Source organism: Felis catus, chromosome B1 (genome assembly GCF_018350175.1).
Source record: "Felis catus isolate Fca126 chromosome B1, F.catus_Fca126_mat1.0, whole genome shotgun sequence".
Lineage (NCBI taxonomy): Eukaryota > Metazoa > Chordata > Mammalia > Carnivora > Felidae > Felis > Felis catus.
This window is the reverse complement of record NC_058371.1, coordinates 170,793,440-170,812,931: the sequence shown is the minus strand read 5'-3', so window position 1 is coordinate 170,812,931 and position 19,492 is coordinate 170,793,440. Positions and strand designations below refer to the sequence as shown.

At 40.1% G+C, this 19,492-nt stretch overlaps 1 protein-coding gene across 13 annotated transcripts in view; it reads right to left on the bottom strand.

The window, feature by feature from the left end:
• Nucleotides 1-19,492, bottom strand: part of APBB2 (amyloid beta precursor protein binding family B member 2) — a 388,287-nt gene that overhangs the window by 232,319 nt on the left and 136,476 nt on the right. For 12 of the 13 annotated variants that reach the window (XM_023253177.2, XM_023253183.2, XM_045056437.1 and 9 more), the window contains one exon: nt 10,668-10,783. The exons of the other annotated variant lie outside the window; for it this stretch is intronic. In XM_023253177.2, the coding sequence (XP_023108945.1) occupies nt 10,668-10,713 (46 nt within the window). In that variant the 5' untranslated portion in view covers nt 10,714-10,783. The remainder of the gene's footprint in view (nt 1-10,667; nt 10,784-19,492) is intronic. 13 annotated transcript variants of the gene reach the window in all.

Genomic DNA, 19,492 nt, shown 5'->3' with positions numbered 1-19,492 from the left:
CACTGAAAGAAATTAAGGGAGGCCTAAATAAATGAAAGCTATCCACGTACATGTATTTGGAAGGCAATACTATGAAGACAGCAATATATCTCAAAATGATCTAAAAATTAAATGCAGTCCCTATTAAAGAAGTCATCTGGCTTCTTTGCAGAAATTATAAAACTTATCTCAATAAGGGAAAGAACAGTCCTTTGATAAACAGTCCTGGGACAACTAGATATGCACATACAGCAGAATGAACTGAACCACTGCTTGAGAACACATTAACTCAGATGAATCAAACACCCAAATGTAAGCACTAAAATTGTAAGTTATTAGGAAAAAAATAGGACCAAATATTCAATACTTTGGATTAGGCAATATTTATCAGATATGACATCAAAAATATAAACAACAAAAAACATAAACTTAACTACATCAAAATTTAAAACTTTTTGCTTTGAAGGACAATATCAAGCAAGTAAAAATACAAGTATTTTTCTCCTATTTCTGAATAGGAGAAAATTTTTATAGTAACCAGAATATATAAAGAAGAAAAGGATAAATAACCAAATTTAAAAATTAACAAAGGAGGGGCACCTGGGTCACTCAGTCGGTTAAGCGACCAACTCTTGATTTGGGCTCAGGTCACAATCTCGCACATTACTATGAGTTTGAGCCCTGTGTTGGGCTCTGCATGCTGACAGTGTGGAGCCTGATTGGGATTCTCTCTCTTTCCTTCTTTCTCTGCCTCTCCCCCGCTCGCTCACTCACTCTCTCTCTCTCAAAACACATAAACTTAAAAAAAATGTTTTTAAATGAACAAAGGATTTGAAAAGATGTTCAACATCATCAAATCATTAGGAAAATGCAAATCAAACCCAGAATAACATACTACTTCACAACCACTAGGACAGCTATAATCAAAAAGACAATAAAAAAGGGGCGCCTGGGTGGCACAGTCGGTTAAGCGTCTGACTTCAGCCAGGTCACGATCTCGCGGTCCGTGAGTTCGAGCCCCGCGTCGGGCTCTGGGCTGATGGCTCAGAGCCTGGAGCCTGTTTCCGATTCTGTGTCTCCCTCTCTCTCTGCCCCTCCCCCATTCATGCTCTGTCTCTCTCTGTCCCCAAAATAAATAAACGTTGAAAAAAAATTTAAAAAAAAAAAAAAAAAAGACAATAAAAAGTAATGTAAGGATGCCCAAAAAAGGGAACCCTCTCACATTACTGGTGGGATTGTAAAAGGGCCCACCTACTTTATGAAACTAAAAATTTCTCAAAAGGTTAAAATAAAGTTACCATATGACCCAGCAATTCTGCTCTCATGTATATACCCAAGGGAAACGGAAACATTTGTCCACTCAAAAACTTGTACGTGAATGTTCATGGCAACATTATTTAGAATACCAAAAAGTATTCTAAATACTTCTAAGGAACAACCCAAATGTCCATAAAGGGATGAATAGAAAAACCAAATACGGGGCACCTGGGTGGCTCAGTCAGTTGAGCATCATCTGACTTTGGCTCAGGTCATGATCTCGTGGTTCATGAGCTCAAGCCCCAGCTGTGCTCAGCCTGTCAGCATAGAGCCTGCTTCAGATCCTCGGTCCCCCGCTCTCCTCCCCTGCTTGTGCTCTCTCTTTTTTAGAAAACAAAGAAAAACCAATGTGGTATATCTGTACGACGGAATATTATTCGACAACAAAAAAGAATGAAGTGCTGGGAAGTACTGCAACATGGATGAAACTTGAAAACATTATGCTGGAGCCACAGTAGCTCCGTGGTTTCTGAGGGGGAAGGGTGGGCAATTGTGGTGGTAACTCCTGATAGGCTCAGGATTTCCTTTCAGAGTGGTGAAAATGTCCTGGAATTAGACAGTGGTGATGGTCACGCGTCTTTGTGAATATACTAAATGCTACCGAATTTTATAATTTAAAGGGGTGAGTTCTGTAGAGTGTGAATTATATCTCGGTTAAGGGGAAAAACTCAGTGGGCCAATTCAGTGAGATCAGACACAGCCAAAGAATGAATTCGTGAACTGGAAGGTAGTTTGGGTGGAAGCTGTAGAGAGTCAGCTAACAAGCAGGGTTTACGCCAACAGGATTTGGAGATTTGCCAGCAGAACAGTGTCTTGGGTTTGGCATGTCTCTATATCCTTCCTTGTACTAAACCTTGCCTCTTACTCCTGTCAGGTGACAGCAGTCCGACTTTGACAAGAGTACCTGGCACAGCAATTCAGAGATGAGTTGCTTGAGAGGAAACTAAGAATTCTCCAAGTGGATGCAGTATCTTCCCACACAAACACACGTGTGTGTGTTAAGTTCATACAAGAGCAAATAGTTGGTAGTAAATAGAAAAGGGAAAAAGCACAACATGGCAAGACAGAAGGAAGGTGTAGCAACCTGAATAATGTTGTCCCCTCCCCTTCAAAGATACTTACATCCTGATCCCCAGAGGCTGTGAAGTGACCTGATGTGGGCAAAATGGATTCTGCAGATGTGATGGGACTAAGTCTCCAAAGGAGGAGAGATTCTGGATGTTTTGGGGGGCACTAAATGTAATTATAATTGTCTTTATAGGAGAAAGCAGAGTCAGATTTAACTACAGAAGGGGAGAAGGTGATGCAAGCCGAGACTAGAGCGATCCACTTTGAAGACGGAGACAGGGGCCCCAAGACAAGAACACAGGAACTCCCAGAAGCTGAAAAAGTCAAAGCTACAGGTTCTCCCCGAGAGAGAGGCTCCAAGTGGAATCGGCCCGGCTGACACCTGGGCAGCCCAGTAAGACCCCTTTCAGACGTCAGGTCTCCAAAATGGTAAGAGAATAAAACTGTTGTTTTAAGCCACTACGCAGTACTTTATTACAGCAGCAACAGAAAACATACAGGAGGTAGGAGGGAGAACAGGAAGATTTGGTAATTCAGCCTTGACAGAGATAAAAGAAACTGACCCTAAAAACATACAAGGGCATTTAGAGCTGTTTCCCATCTTGCAAAGGAGGAAACTAAGGAGATATGGGTGAGAAGGATAATGAGTCAGGTGGGTGCAAAACAGTGTGGGCTGTCACGTATAGAAAGAAGCTGCCCGAATACAACCAAAGCTAGAGAACCGAGTGTGTTACAAAACAGGATTCGGAAAAATTTGTAATGTGCAAGGAATTTCCACCCTCCATCAATGCTAAGTAAGTTTTCAAGATAGTACTTATTTGTTCATTCATTCAATGTATATTTATTGAGCACTTACTATATGTCCGGCCCTGTACTTAATCACATTCATAATGGTTACTCAAAACTTTTCCTATCAGAAGCACACTAGGAAGTGGATGTTATCACACTGTCTCAGCTAACTAGATAAACCAAAACATTATCTTGTAAAAGCATTTTTATTTTTATCACTGCTATTATGTAGTAAAGTGGATTACCTTTACTTATTTGAATGTGATCACTCTCCTTTAAAAGCTCTTTGTCTTGGCCTATTTGCAGACATTTTAAGCAGTTAAAATCCAAGTTTAAATAATACCTCACTACCCATTCATTTTCTGAGTTCTAGGTTTGGAATTCATTTGCTCTGATTTTGACTTGGTTCTCCCTACGGCCAAACTTCACTCACTGTTCTTTCTCAAAAATAAATATAATTGAATATTTCAACTAGAGATTGCCTAAATATCATCCAGTCCAACTCTTCAATTTACAGATGTCATAAATAAGACTCAGTTGGTTATTTTTTCTTAATTTTTTTAAAAATTATTTATTTTCAAAGAGAGACAGCATGAGCAGGGGAGGGGCAGAGAGAGAGAGAGAGAGAGAGAGAGAGAGAGAGAGAGAGAGAGAATCCCAAGCAGACGCACACTGTCAACACAGAGAAGTGGGGCTTGAATCCATGAACCATGAGAACATGATCTGAGATGAAATCAAGAGTCTGATGCTCAATGCATTGCACTGAGCCACCCAGATGCTCCAAGACTCGGTTGGTTCTAATAACTTGTCCATGCCTTTAGCTCTACTTGGCAGGCCCAGGTCTGGACTCAGGCCTCCTGTCTCCCTGTCCAGGGCTCCGCAGCAATCACAGGCTGTTTGCTCTCCAACACAGAGTTCTAAGTGCAGGGACTCTCCTATTTTAATTAAACTCCTCAGGCTACTGCCATATGAAAACCCTGGCAACTTGTCTTTTTAAAGAACTAGACATTTATGGGGCGCCTGGGTGGCGCAGTCGGTTAGGCGTCCGACTTCAGCCAGGTCGCGATCTCGCGGTCCGTGAGTTCGAGCCCCGCGTCGGGCTCTGGGCTGATGGCTCAGAGCCTGGAGCCTGTTTCCAATTCTGTGTCTCCCTCTCTCTCTGACCCTCCCCGGTTCATGCTTTGTCTCTCTCTGTCCCAAAAATAAATAAACATTGAAAAAAAAAAATTTAAAAAAAAAAAAAAAAAAAAAGAACTAGACATTTAACTTAAAACCAATAGAGGGGCACCTGGGTGGCTCAGTCGGTTAAGCATCCGACTTCGGCTGAGGTCATGATCTCACTGTTCCCAAGTTTGAGCCCCAACATCGGGCTCTGTGCTGACAGCTCAGACCCTGGAGCCTGTTTCAGATTCTGTATCTCCCTCTCTGTCTCTGCCCCTCTCCTGCTCATGCTCTGTCTCTCTCTCTCTCTCAAAAATAAACATTAAAAAAATTAAAAAAAAGATAACACAATACAAACCACACAGTGAAAACAAGTTACATTATCTGCACAAAAAGAAGTTGAGTTTTTTTACATTTGCATCACACATATTTCATGCAGCTCATTTTCGGCTACTGAACAGATAAAAAAAAGTTAAACCTCAATATGAGGGGAAAAAAAAGAAAATGCAAACTATAACAATAAGGACAGCATTTTTAACCTATCATATCAGAAAGTGTTTTTTATCCTTGCGTTTCCAGAATAGGAAGAAATGTTCAGTCTTCACACAAGGGCGATGGAATGGAAATAGATACAACTTCTCCAGAGGGCAGTTCGGGTGTGCATAGCAATGTCTTTATAATGTCCAAACAATCTTTTAACTCAGCAGTTTCACCTATGGCCATTTCTTAAGGAGAAAAATAGAGTTACGAGTGATGATTAATCCAGAAGGACATCAAGAGATTAGAAATACCCTAAATGCTCAGCAGTGGGTGATTGGTAATCACGATATACCCGTGCAATGTAATAATGTGTTAGATTGTTAAAAATCACATACTAAAAGAAGATTTAATGTCAGAAATTTGCATGATGAATTAGTGACAAAAAGCACATCGTAACATAAGACATGCTGTATGATCACAATAATGTTTAATCTAAAGGTACCAATGCACCAAGACCATAAAAACACATCCAAAATGTTAAGGATGGGTTTTTTTCTTTGTGCTTTTCGGTATTTATACATTTTCTAAGATAAATGGATCTTTTTTCCTCCCATCGGACAGAGGAAGAATTTAATCAGCGTTATTTTTAAAATCTTGTTCCTTTAGGGGCACCTGAGCGACTGACTTTGGCTCAGGTCATGATCTGTTTGTGAGTTCGAGCCCTGTGTTGGGCTCTGTACTGACAGCTCAGAGCCTGGAGCCTGCTTTGGATTCTGTGTCTCCCTCCCTCTCTGTCCCTCCCCCACTCATGTTCTGTCTCTCGCTGTCTCAGAAATAAACATTAAAAAAATAATAATAAAAAAATAAAATCTTGTTCCTTTTACATTTCCCAATTCCAATATCCCCTCACTGTTCAGGGAATCTTATTACTAAAACTATGAGACTCCCCAAGGACTCCTCAGCTGTGATCACCAGCATCTGGACAATCCTGCAGGACTTCCTCCTACACCAGGAAAACCGATTAAAACCAGAGCAGAAAGCCCCTCTCTCGGGTGACTGCATCATTTCCTGCCTGTCCTGGGCACTGAAACCCACTTGACTATTAATGATCTTGAGCACTGCTCTCAGACTTCTGGACTCCACGCAAATTCTGAAAGTTTCCTCACACCCCAGCTGAGTTCAGAAACTCTGCTCCTTCCCACTCCCCCACCACCAATTCCGTCCAAGGACGCTTTCCACTAGCATGTGATCTCTTAGGCCAGTGCTTTCCAAACTGGGAGCTGAGACCCATTAATGGATATTGAAAATCAATGTAACCGGTCCTAACCAGCCCTTTTTTAACCATGGTAAAAGTTGTTCTTTAACGTCAAGCAGCCTCCCTGCATTCAACTGTTTTTGCTTCCTCCCTCTGGAATACCACACAGATAGTCTACCGCTGGCCACAGCTGGTTTTAAGCTGCCAGGAAAGTAACGTACTAGTCTAGAAAGATATTTATGACACTTTGTTGAGTAAACACCATGGACGACATTATCCCATTTCTGTAAATAATCAGAAAATAAATATATCGAGAGAGAATATTTGACTTACAGAAGGGTATTCAACAAAGGCATAAAATGGTTAATCTCTTGGTATGTGGAGGTGTAAGAGCTTATTTTCTCTTTATTTTTAATTTTTTCTATATTAAACATGTATTACTTGTATGATTTAAAAGTGTTATTACCATTATGGTATTTATTACTATTACTCTTTCTACACAAAGTGCTCTCTTAAGGCCTCTGTGTCATTTGTGGCTCCCGAGTTTAAAAGAGGTAAGAGACTGAGACAGATAAGAGACAGAGACAGATGTCGGCATTCTTTGATGCTGAATCTTGTAGGTCTTTAAGACCTGTATTTACCAAAAGCCCTGGTGTGGAGAACTTGTGAGTGGATACCACCTAAATAAATGATCACCAGGTCACTAGACAACCTCAGCGTAGGAGAGAATACAGATGAGGACAAGGTCAGGCGGGGTGGGGTGGAGGGGATAAAACCCAGGCTCAAACTGCAATTCTGCTCTGACAAGTTACTTTTCTGTTTCAAGCGTCAGTTTTCTTATCTGTGAAGTGGGGACAACACAATGAATCTTTACAAACCAATGCCTTTCATGGCACCTGGGTGGCTCAGTCGGTTAAGCATCCAACTCTTGATTTTGGCTGAGGTCATGATCTCAGGGTTCATGAGATTGAGCCTCATGTCAGGCTCTGCGCTGATAGCATGGAGACTGCTTGGATTTCTCTCTCTCCCTCTCTCTCTCTCTCTCTGCTCCTCCCCTGCTCTCTCTCTCTCAAAATAAATAAACTTAAAAAACAAAACAAAACGAAGCCTTTCATTAATGACACCAAGGAAGTCAAGAAGGGAAGGCCAAAAGAAACGGTTGTGTGTGCCTGTCACTGTTTAAACGTTTTAAACAGAAATTTCTTAAGTGCAGAAAAGGAGGAAACAGCTACCCTCAGAGAGGGAAAGGAAGGTGGAAACAGAGCCAGGGGTAGGTGAGCAGCACGTGTTGAAGCAAGGGACTGCCCTGGAGGCAAGCTCGGCCCAGAGCTCTCGAAAATGCTCACGGGGGGCTTCCTGCAGACAATTATCAGATCGCATCCCAAACCCAAAGTGATGCTACAATTATCTAAGGATCTACCATAGATAAAGCGCTGTCCTCACAGGCAGAGAAGAGAGGGAAGTGAAAAAAGAGTTCAGTGTCAAAGTTCAGACCAAGTATATAAAGATTCCAAAATATAAAGAGCCATTTGGGACATAAGCTTCAGGAGGGAGATTTAAGAGCTACCTGGGCACGTGCTACTACTATCTGGGAAACCAGGGAAGCTTCCTGGGAATGAGGGCAATTCTGCTACACCCTAAAGCCACAGCAGAGTTGCAGCAGGTGGTCAAAAGATGGATCTGAATTCCAGAGAGGGAACGGCACAGGGACCCAAAGGCACCAGTATGTCTCGGTGGGAGGAGCCCACTGAGGCTAATGTAAGATATCTGCTGAGGAGGAATACTACCAACAAAAACTATTATTAACCATGAGTCAGGGGTACTAAAATAAGGGGCAGCGAAAGAAAATGTGGAGGACTCAAATGTCAGGGTGACCTTCTAGACGAGTGGGGATGCACGAAACATTCTGCACAGGGATGCCATTAGGTGAATTTGGCCGGATGTATGAGTCCAATTTGCAGGGAGAGGGACTGCAGGCCAGAGGTCAGGAGACTATGGCCACAGTCCAGATCCTGACAGCTACAGTTGGCGCGGCTGAAGGCACGCAGGAGAATGGCTAGGTGCGAACACACAAAAAAACAAGGATGCAATCTTATTAGCCAGTCCCAGGATAGTTTTCAAACTCTAGTCTCAACGCAAGCACTAATATCTGCATGAAAAGAGTGGGGAGATCACCTCTAGCTATTGACTTCTTATTCTGGTGTTCAAGGGATGCCATGCCCCATTCCACCAAAGAACAGCATCCTATCCTGAAAGAAGACAGTGCTGAAAGGGAAAATGATGATCCTAAGACAGAAACATCGAAAATCTAAAACTCCAATTTGCCATATGAGCCTCAAAAATTGTTCAGAGCACAGCACTGTATACTATCAACCCTGGACTGATGGTTCTGACCACACTTAAGGACAAAATTATAAACTCCACAGAGAATTTCTTTTCCCTTGAAATATTTTCTCTCCTCCGGGGAACATTGTGGCCCTGTTCAGACCTAGTACCGGTCCAGAAACCCCAGGTCATCTTAATTTTCTTGCCTCAGGTGACAGGAGACACAGCAGCTGAGGGTAATGTTTCCTACCACTAAGAGTGGCCACTAAAGAACGTCAGCTGGAGGTTTCAACAAGCAAATCTTATTTCGTAATCAGGAGAAGGGAGATACAAGGGGGGAGAAAGGGGGAGAACGGAAAGCACACCACATAAAATAAATGATGGTTTTTTTAATATACGGAACTAAGGGTGCAACAACACTATTAAGAAGGAGACGAAAGGCACGAAAGGGTGAGAACTACATTCTAGTTCCAAGGAATCATCTGTGTGCCCACCACAAAATGCAGCCACTCATCTTCGTTCCCACCCGGAAAAAAGCACCATGCACAGCAGAGGCCTCTGGGAAAGGCTAGCACATCCCTGGCACCCAGGAAGGGTAAAGCAAGGACATTTTTCTCCTAGAGAGTTCTTCCTAAGTCAAGTGAAGAAGAAATGCTTCCTTCAACTACTCAACAGCCCAGTCTGCTGTGAAGCTCAAAGCCCCCTTGGAAAGCTCCAAAGATGTATGGTGAATCACTCACGAAGACAGTGAACGATGAGCTGGTCCACATACATAATTTTCTAAGTAAATTTACTTCTTCCACCCTGAGAACCCTGACAACGTTCAAACTTTTAACCATTTTGAAAGATGAATTTCTTCAAAGTATATTAGATTGAACCACATAAAATTAGCATTTTTGTAGGACAAACTGGTCAAAAAATAACAAATTCATATGTTTCAATCATAGTACATGGCTTCCAACTTCTTTCACAGCAGGAATAGGCAAATTTTTTCTCAACAGGACAGATCGCAGATAGTTTAGGCTCTGAGGGCCAAGAGGCAAAGTAGATTATGTAGGTGCTTACATACCCATTTAAAAATATAAAAACAATTGTCAGGTCCTACAAAAACAGGTGGAGGCTGTATTTGGCCCATGGGCTAGTTTGCTGACCTCTATCTTACAGTGTATAAGGGTAAATTTTTTCTGATGCTCACTATGAAAACTGCTAATTTTAGGGTAACATGATAATGCTGTTGGAGGATACTAAAGTATGCATGTAAAAGCTGTTTATCCCCCCGCTGTGGGCTGTTATCGCTGGTGGTTGGTCTGAATCTCTGCTCTGTTGTCAGCTCTCCCTTCCTCCACTGCTTCTAACAACCCAGCTTATATTTTAGAAGCAATGGTCTGGGGGAGGGTTTGAGGGCAGTTCTAACTTTCCTATGAAGAAAAACATGGAGGTGTACAAGGAAATGGGACTTGATATGAATAAACATTGAAAAGAATACGGGAGCAAAGGCACTCTGGGAAATTACCCCAAGCACATCCCTGATTTGAAGCCAAAATTCCAGAGGTCCAAAGGAAGCAACAAAAGCAAATAAATATGTAAACAGCTGGCCCAAACTTTACTAAAAGTCTAAATGGGGCAAAAAATAAGTTTAAGACAAACTCTCCTTTATAGAAATAGGAGAGATTATTAAAGGGGCAATAATAATTTTTCTCCTAAATTAATCTGAGATAGAGACAAACAGGAAAAGGCCACAACAGTAGCCATTCCTGAAAGACTATAATTGGAAAAACAAGTTTTGTGAGACACAAAGTCATCGCTGAGGGAATCAGGAGTTTCCTCCTTTGGAGAATGCTAACAAATAAAGAGTCAGGGGCTCTCTCCTTAACATGTATTCAACAACGCCATGCCCAGAGGACTTCTCTTCTGGGTCCAGGAATTTTTTTACTTAAAAGAATTGTAAAAATCAGTGGGAAATGATTTTAATTTATGGCACTCCTACTGTTTCAAATGTTATATATTGTGATGAAAAGGAAAACTTAAAAAAAAAAAAACCCTATCTATGAGCGGATGCATTGAAACAGAAGAGGGAGACTGCTGATACATACTTCTGGCTTTCTATGGCCACTGGATTAGAAAAAGCCTAATTTAAATAACATTTCCCATCATTCAATATTAAAAACGTACCCTAGAGCAACGCATCCTCCTGCATTTCTAAACACTCTCATTTAAATGTTACAAACCTTTACTGCAATAGTCTACAATGAAACTTAAAGGAAAAAAGAAGAGGGACCAATCCCATACGTACATGAGCTGCCTGGGTGACAGTGAGCCTCCGGGTACCGTCTGCCCATAGCGACCAGTCAGCACATTAGCAGGGGCCTCGGCAGTTTCCAAGTACTCAGGAAAGACTGAGATGGTTAGCTGTCGTGAGGGATAGGGGTGGGGGTGGGGGTGAGACAAAAAAAAAAAAAAAAAAAAAGTAGAAACAAAACAGATTTAGGATAATGACTGCATTTTTTTTCATTAAAATGCTAATGATGACCACAAATTTCCAGCTAACCACATTTATGAATTATTCATAGTCACATGCGAGATGAAGTCCCCCTGTCACTGCAGGCACGCACAGAGCCTACTGATGGTTAGCATGTGGCCCCTGTAATAAGTGTGACAGAAGTGCAGGTCACTGCAAGTCTATCCATCAGGGCTGGCCCTCCCTGGCCCTCTTCAGAAGACCAGGCAATCCCACCCACATTTTGTTGGTGTTCCCCTCAACGCTTCCTTAAAGTCAAGGAACAACGCTAGCCTGGTTCTTTGTTGTGACATCTGAACTAATATCCTGTAAAAACTCTAAAAGCTTGAGAGAAAAAAAGAAATCTGCTGCACTGGGTAGAGAAGACATCAGACTGATTTTTTAAGAAAACTTTCCATTGAAGTATTACATAAATATAGAAAGAGTACACATACCATTAAGTAAACAGCTCAATGAATTTTCCTAAACTGAACACACCAGATCAAAACCTAGAACATTATCAGCACCCCAGAAGCCCCCTTCATGTCCCCTCCTGAAGTCAACTGAATGCAAAGATTACTTCTGCTCGTTTTTGTAGACATCACATTGATTTGCTGTCATTATTAATTTCTCATTTAAAAAACATACACTGAACACTCCTATATGCCAGGCACTGAAATCCACAACCCTCTGATATTAGAAGAATATTAGAATTAGAGGAATAAAGACAAACCTAGTTACAGCAAGGTTGTACGTAAGAGCATTGGGATGTTGGAAGCAATAGATGAAATGACAATAATGCTGTAGATAAAACAGCTGGGAAGGCTCTTTACTGAGAATGGGTTGACATGTAAATTGTTTGACAACCTCGATCTTGAAAATCTTGGTTTCTTACTCATGCTACCCTCCAAAATTGAAACAGCCCAACCCTGTTTTAAGGTAAATAAACACATACACCAGTGCATATCAGGACGGATAGGGGCATCTGTGAGGCGAGCACATCGATAGTAGAACTTAGCAGTATGAAAAAGCATCTTGTAAGTAAAACATCCAGAAGAACGATCTGCTTAAAATGACCTTTGGCTTGGGGTGCCAACATTGCCAAAGGTTTACATAAGCTTCATTCAGTGAAACCAGTACCCACCATCTCACAAGGCTTCAGAAGAGGCTTCAATTCAAAGACCCCTCCAAGCATGACCAGATGAATAAAAATGAAGAGTCAGACATTTGAAAATAAAGACAAGGAAAGGGAGTACAGTTGGCCATGGCTCCTGCCTCTGAGATTGCCCAGCGTAATGCTTCTTCAGACAGCAGCAACGCCATCCCCCTCAGGCTCCTGTCCACTTTCCACCTCAGGTTCTGGCAAATTCAGAAGTGCGGGAAGTGACTTAGTTCTTGGAAAGCACTCCAATAAATACACAACAGCAAGGTTCATTAGAAAGTCTAATGCAACGGAAAACACCTTAAAAAGTAGATTTTATGTTCTGTAGGCAGATTTTGTGATCTCAAAAGCTGTGAGGCTTCCAGAGCTGGCCTATTCTGTTACCATGAACATCTCCAGGCCATCTTTGGAAGATGGCTGAATTTCAGAATTCTAGATAAACATGTCACTGTCATTAAGTCAGCCAGGATGGACATGGTTCCAAAGAGATCAGAAACCTACCTGGGCCATTCCTCTTTGCATCCCCAGGGCATAGGATTCATAGCAAGCAGTCAACAAGTATGGAATAAATCGACAAGCCAGTACATAAGTCAAGAGCTCTCACAACTAAGAGGTAAAGAGGCTAATTAAATGGTGAGAACAGGAATAGTCTATTCCTTCTTTTCTCAACCTAATTGACTCAAAGCCAAGCTGCAAATCAGACTCAACTGCATTTACTCTCCTCCTCACAGAAAAAAATCTTTATGAACTCATAAATGCATATAGTGTGGTAAGAGGATTCAGAAAAAATGAAATTATGAAAAACAGGATGCCTCATAAATGGGAAAATGGCTAGGTGCGAACATTTTGAGCATGCAAAGGAATAGAAATTGCCCACTTTACATCTGTCTGCCTTCTTTGTTACCCTTCTGTGTGAAGGACAGGACGTCATTACTCTAACAGCATGGTGCCTCTCCTCCCAGATGCTCATTCACACAGCAACCTCCTCAGGTTCAACCCACTGGGGCAACAGATAGTAATGAGATAATCAAGTCTGGCTTCCTTGAAAATCCAGAAAATTCACTCACTACAGGTCTATGTTTTTGTCCCTAATATATATTTATATTATTCATCATTTCGCGTCTTTTACAACACATAAGCTCTGTGGTATCACTGATCCTACTGAACACATTTTACACATTATACGCCAGCACACTGCGGTACTGTCTGGAAATAACTTTAATGATTAAATTTCCCAAAGCCAGGAAGCGTGGGTTGTTGCTGCTTTTTGTTTTGTTTTGTTTGTTTGTTGTTGTTGTTGTTTTTTAGTAGGTATTGTGGGACATTTTTCTGACTGTAAAAAAATAACTCAGTCCTAAAAACATCAAATCTGTTTCTGCCCATCTGATCAGCCAATACCCCAAGAAGGAAACAAATCTTTGAGACTACCATTCTTTTTCCTATTTTTAAGAATACTAAGAAACCAAGAGGAACAATGCACTATTCACTCGAATGCAGGCCATTGAGGGGAGGAGAGGGATATTTATGCCAGTCCACAAAATGTTTAGTGTGAAACTTTTTAATTACTATATTTATGGGACTATCCATAATATATTCACTAACACAAATGCTCTACAGGGCCATTTATCCTCAACAAATACATTAATGTTTCCCTCCTCTTCTACAAACCCTTATTATGCTGATGTGAGGCAAAAATGCCAAGAATTCTCCCCAAAATAAACATTTCATGTCAACAACCACTTGCTCCACTATCTCCCTTTTTAACTATTTTATGATATTGTAGCATCTCTACTTAAGTATTTGCTGCTATTGACCTAAAAGACAAATCTGTAAACAAAATGTTAAAAAAAAGACTTTGTTTAATGAACCATTTTTTGATAAGAAAGCTGGTGCAAGCTACTAAAAAAAATTGGTTATGCTCCTCAAAAATATTCTATAACTCATTATAATTCTCTGCCTCACTATGCTGTTATAATACTATATAATTTCTGCTTTTTAGAAACCGCAAGGAGGACGAAGATCTTGAGAATGATCAAGATTTTCATAACAGTTGAAGGACTGACTACCCATCTAAATAATAAAATGGGTTTAGCTTCAACCATACTGGATTAAATTTTTTTTCTAAAATGTAATGCCTTCTTGGAACATACAGAATATAATTAATCTTTGGTGACATGGGATCATCAATATGACTACCAATTATCTTGCTCCGTTGGAACATGAAAACACTGAACTAAAGGAGCTGGCTCAGGGGATACTGGGCAGAGGCTGAGTTTCTACGGCCATGACCAGAGCTGGCAGGATTGGAGTTCCTCCCAAAGCCAACAGGACACTGAGAATCAAAACTAAGATTGCTGAGGTTCAAACAGCAAGGAAAGTACAGGTATAAAAACACCCTGGAGAGCTAAAGGTGAAATCCAAGTTACAGATCCAGGTCTAGAACCAAGCAGAGTCAGGATCCTAGAGGAAGAAACAATCAATGGAATAGAGGGACAGGGTGCAATACTGGTTTTGTGCGCACTGCTGGTAAATGGAACACACCTGCCTATGAAGGCCAGTGGCGAGACAAGCTTCGGACGCACAGAGGGCTGTCTGCTCTTCTACTCAAAGGCCGCTGACTGCTCTGCTCCAGGAGACACTTTGTCTGCCTTTCATAGTTTGATTATCTCCTCGCCCTCGCCCCAACCCTCAAGAGTCAAGTCTCATTGCGGTCAGAGTAGGAACCTTTCCCTTTCTCAAGTCAGCTATGATTTTGGAAACCAAATAAAATTTAGAAGAGAATGAAACTTAAAATACCAAACTCCAGATAAGGTGTGAAGGGCACAGTGCACAGACTCTGAACCCATACTTGGGCAGCTGAGATGTCTTCTTTGTTTATTCCTTGATTCTTACAGAATGCAAATAGTAGGACTTGTTTGAAGTCAGTTAGTAAAAACACAGCCAGGCCTAAAACATGCCCTGGGGTGACATTTGTAAGTTGACTACTGTTATTTAACAAGGACTTCTTCTAGAGAGATCCAATAAGCCATGTATCTAGAAACACAATGGAATTAATTGGTCTGCCGTGAAGCATCTGTGGGGATGTGGAAATAAACTCAAGGGTTGGATGAATGAGGGTTTTGCCACTGGAGAATTAAGTGGTTGGGGGCAAGTCGATTACCCTCTATGCCTCATCAGTAAAATGGGTTAATGATACCTACCTTGTAAAGGTGTGAATAAGAACAAAATGTACAGCTCAGATGATATCAACAAATGTAAATTAAACCTTAATTAAGTGGAAGCACCGCACAGAAGCCCCTATGACACACAGATCTTTATTTAGAGCTGAGAAAGTCATCTGCCTTGTGGTTTCCACCCAATTCTTGCCAACTCATATGATAAGATTCCTTCCCCAAATTATTTTCAGCAGAACTTTTGGTTTATAAAATGTTTTTAACTTAACTGCTTAAATAAGAAGTATAAGTACTACTGCATTTTCAGATTTAAAAAAAAAGCTAGAACGTAACCCCTCCCCCCCCCATTATGGTATTCTCAATGTGTTTCTTTCTGAACGTTTTCTTATCCGAGTTAGTTCTTTTCTCTTTTTCCCATTTTTTCCTTTTTTGAGTCTTTTTGATCTTTCTTCTCTAAGTCAAGGCTTGCAGAAATAGTAATTAACATCTTTATGTTATTCGGAAGTTTGTAAAGCACTTTCAAATACATTACTTTATTTCCCTTAAATTACTTCTACTTGCTTCTCTTTAGTTTCCCTTGCCCCACTTTCTAAAACACAGGCAGAACTTTCTAAAATCAGCAAAGTAGCAATTTTTACCTTTCCAACTGCCAACACATTAATACACAATACTTTGTACAATTGTCTAAAGTATACAGTATACCTAAATCCCAACACATCCAATTCTTCTTGTGAGCAATTTTTTTTTCTCTGCAGTGATGATCTTTTGAAGTTAATATACAGCAAGAATTATGTAAATGTACTAACATCTTAAAATAAGACAGATGAATGAATCTCTTTAGGAATCATCAAAAATAATAAATGAAAAATAAAAGGTGAAAAATGCAGAAAGATAAAGTTCTTGTTTCAGCGTTCAGTAAAATCTCCATTATCTATCTTATCAGAGCTATTTTTCTCCAAGCTCTGCATTAAATAATCTGATTCTTAAATCTGTGAAAACCACAGGGGATGTGCCCATCTCATTAAAAAAGATGATCTTTTGAGTTATGATAATGAGAAAGAGCATCTATTTTTGGTTTTAAGGACAGAAGTATTTCCTGCTTGTTGCTCAGAGGCAGTGACACTTCTAGTAAGCTTTAGCACAAAACAGATGCCTAGCACTCTACCTATCGTGATGAAAACAAGAACCTTCGAACAGAATGTTTCCTCTCTGAACTTCTATATGCTCTCAGTCTTGATTTATCAACAAAGAACATGGAGCGCTTGAAACAGGAAAATATTAATTCTATCATGTGAAGGTAAACATTATTTTGTTTTTCGAAAAAAAAGATGTTCTAAACTCTAGATTAGGAATAAGATCAGATTCCCTGATAGTCATTCAAATCCTGCAGGACACAAAACCTTTAAAATTTGAATTAGCTTCCTCTTTGCTTTACGGTGATTGACTAGGCCCATAATAATTTTACAATCTTTGCTATACCTTAATAATATGTTAAACATTGTAAAAGAAAAAAATCACCTGCTACTGTTAAAATGGAAGTACTATTTAAAGACAAAGTTGAAAGAGAGATTATATACGGTCCAGATTCTGCTATGGTGTTTCTATGTCCAATAATGTAAGCTCTGGCACATTATAAATGCTCCCACATTTCATAAGAGGGAGTGATTTTCTCCTAGAAATGGAGAAGATGTCATGGTCTAATGTTGTTCTGTACAATCTACAGAGATAACTCATAAAAACGCAGTGTCCTGCACAATACAAGTGGGACCACATAGAAAAGAATGTTTTTCCACCTTGGACACAACTCAAATCAAACTAGTACAAAATCCAAGAAAGACTGAACCAAGTGAGATTAAGGTTATGGAAAAGCATAGAAAATGGAAGTTATTTCTTTACAATGTTGAAAGTGTATATGGGGCACCTGGGTGGCTCAGTCGGTTGAGCTTTGGCTCAGGTCATGATCTTGCAGTTCGTGAGTTCGAGCCCCACATTGGGTTCTGTGCTGACAGCTCAGAGGCTGGAGCCTGCTTCAGATTCTGTGTCCTCCTCTCTCTCCGCCCCACAGAGCTTGTGCTCTGTCTTTCTCTGTCTTTCAAAAATGAATAAACATTTAAAAAAAAGAAAGAAATTGTATGTTATTTTTGTGACTGGGTTTGAGGTCACACTTAGAATTTATACTTTAGAGATAACTGAGCCTTTTTCCCATTATCTACTCAAATCAAGAAAGGGTGACAACTAGCTCATTTTGACAATGAGTACATAACAGGAAAAAGGCTCCATTTTTGGATGAAACTGAAAAGTATAATAAATGAAATCCATCTTGGAATAACCAAATAAACTTTTCTTTAATGGACCAGACAACATGAATCCAAATTGAAAGGCCAGATATCAAAAGTTCACTAACAGGGATTTTCAGTTGTATGTGGTAGATTACAATCATGTGCTTAACTCTATTCCCTCTAAAATGCCACTAAATGACACTTAGCAAGAGGCAGAGATATACATATAACAAGAAAGAGAATGGAAGAGAAGAAACTTAATGGAAAAAAATTCTGGAAAATAGAAATCAGATGGGCCAATGATGAGTAAATTTGCAATGCAAGGACAGACAAAACTTAAATGTCTACAGACAGAACCGTCATGAAGAAGTAAGCCAATATGGGTTACTTAGGAACCTTAGGAAAGTGCAAATTCAGGCACAGTTTCATCAAAAGTCCAGGCTGGATGGAGAGGGCAGTGTGGAGATGCCACTGAAAACCAGAGTACTGCTTGCAAGATGTTTTAAGGAGCAAACTTCCAGATCCTTCCTCCACCATGAAGCCTGTCAACTATCTCTCCCTCCATCTCAGGTTTGCTCCTTGCAAAAGTTAAACCCAAGAAGGTCTGGACTCAGGACACTAGGAACAATGACCTAGTAGAGACATCACACTGAAAGAGAGGACTGAGTGAAAGTGGACACTCTGAATGGAGAGATCCACAGCCCCTTCCCTTGCTGGGTTTCTACAGCACCGGCCACATAGGAAATTAGAAGACTTTTCTAGAGAAACTAACCAGCCCGAGTAAAGAGATCTACTGTCACTAAAACTACAGACAAAGGGGGCTTCTGAAAAGAAAAAGCCATCCAATAGTAAGACCACCAGTTGACGAGAGAGAGAGCTTGTCAACTTGTTCATGCAGAGAACTTCCAATCAGTTTTCAGTGTCTCCACGTATATCAAATGGACAGCAATCACCAGACATGTGATGAAGAGTCTAACATGACAAATAGAAACTTTAAAAGGAAACAGAGTCAACGCTAGAAGCTTTGGAAACTTCATATATACATTATTAATTCCGATGGGTAAAAGATATTGCATCCATAAAGCAAAAAAGAAGAGGATGCTATAAAAATAGAAATATTGAGTGAATAGGAAAGAATTCTTAAAAATTCATATTATGATCATAGATATAAAAAAATCCATGGAATGGTTAGAAAATAATAAAGGTAAATGCACCCTGGAGTAGAAGAAAAAATAAAAAACAGAGGTCAAAAAAAATTTTTTAATAAACTGAAGGAAAAATACAAAAGTTCCAGCATTTGACAAGTAAGGGTTCCAAAAAAGAAAGAATACAAAAAACAATGGGAAGAAAATTATCTTCCACCACCCCCTACAAAATCTTCACAATAAATGAAAAAAGTTACAAAAACAAGGCACGTTATGATGGATTCTCAGAATCTTAGGAGACTAAAAGGAAAGACTCTAAAGGCTTCCTCCCTCCGCTCAAAAAAGTCACGTGTAAAATAACCAGAAACAGAAAAGCTTCCAACAATTCAATAATAAAATTGGAAGCAGACAAAATGGAATGAGGCCTCCAAAACTCTCAGGGAAAATAATTTCCAACTTTAAATTCTATACCAATCATGTATGAGGAGAGACTAAATGATATTTTCACACTTGCCAGATCTCAAAAAAAAAAAAAATACATCATACACACTCTTTCTCAAGAAGCAACTGGGCAATGTGCCTCCGCAAAAGAGAGACAAAAGCAAGGGAGATGCCACCCATCCAGGTCAATTGAGAATTCCCAACATGATAGTAAAAGAAAATTCCAGGTCCACAGCTGTGCATAAGGTCTCAAGAGTAAAGTCCAGAATGGAGCACGCAAGCAGAAGGTTCTGGAGAAAAATGTCATACACACATATGTGCACATGTAAGAACTGAGAGACAAAAGCTGTTGTGTCTGACCTTATTTGAGAATTTGGGGATGAATAAGTGAATCAAAAAAAGGAACTTAAGTATGCTGCAC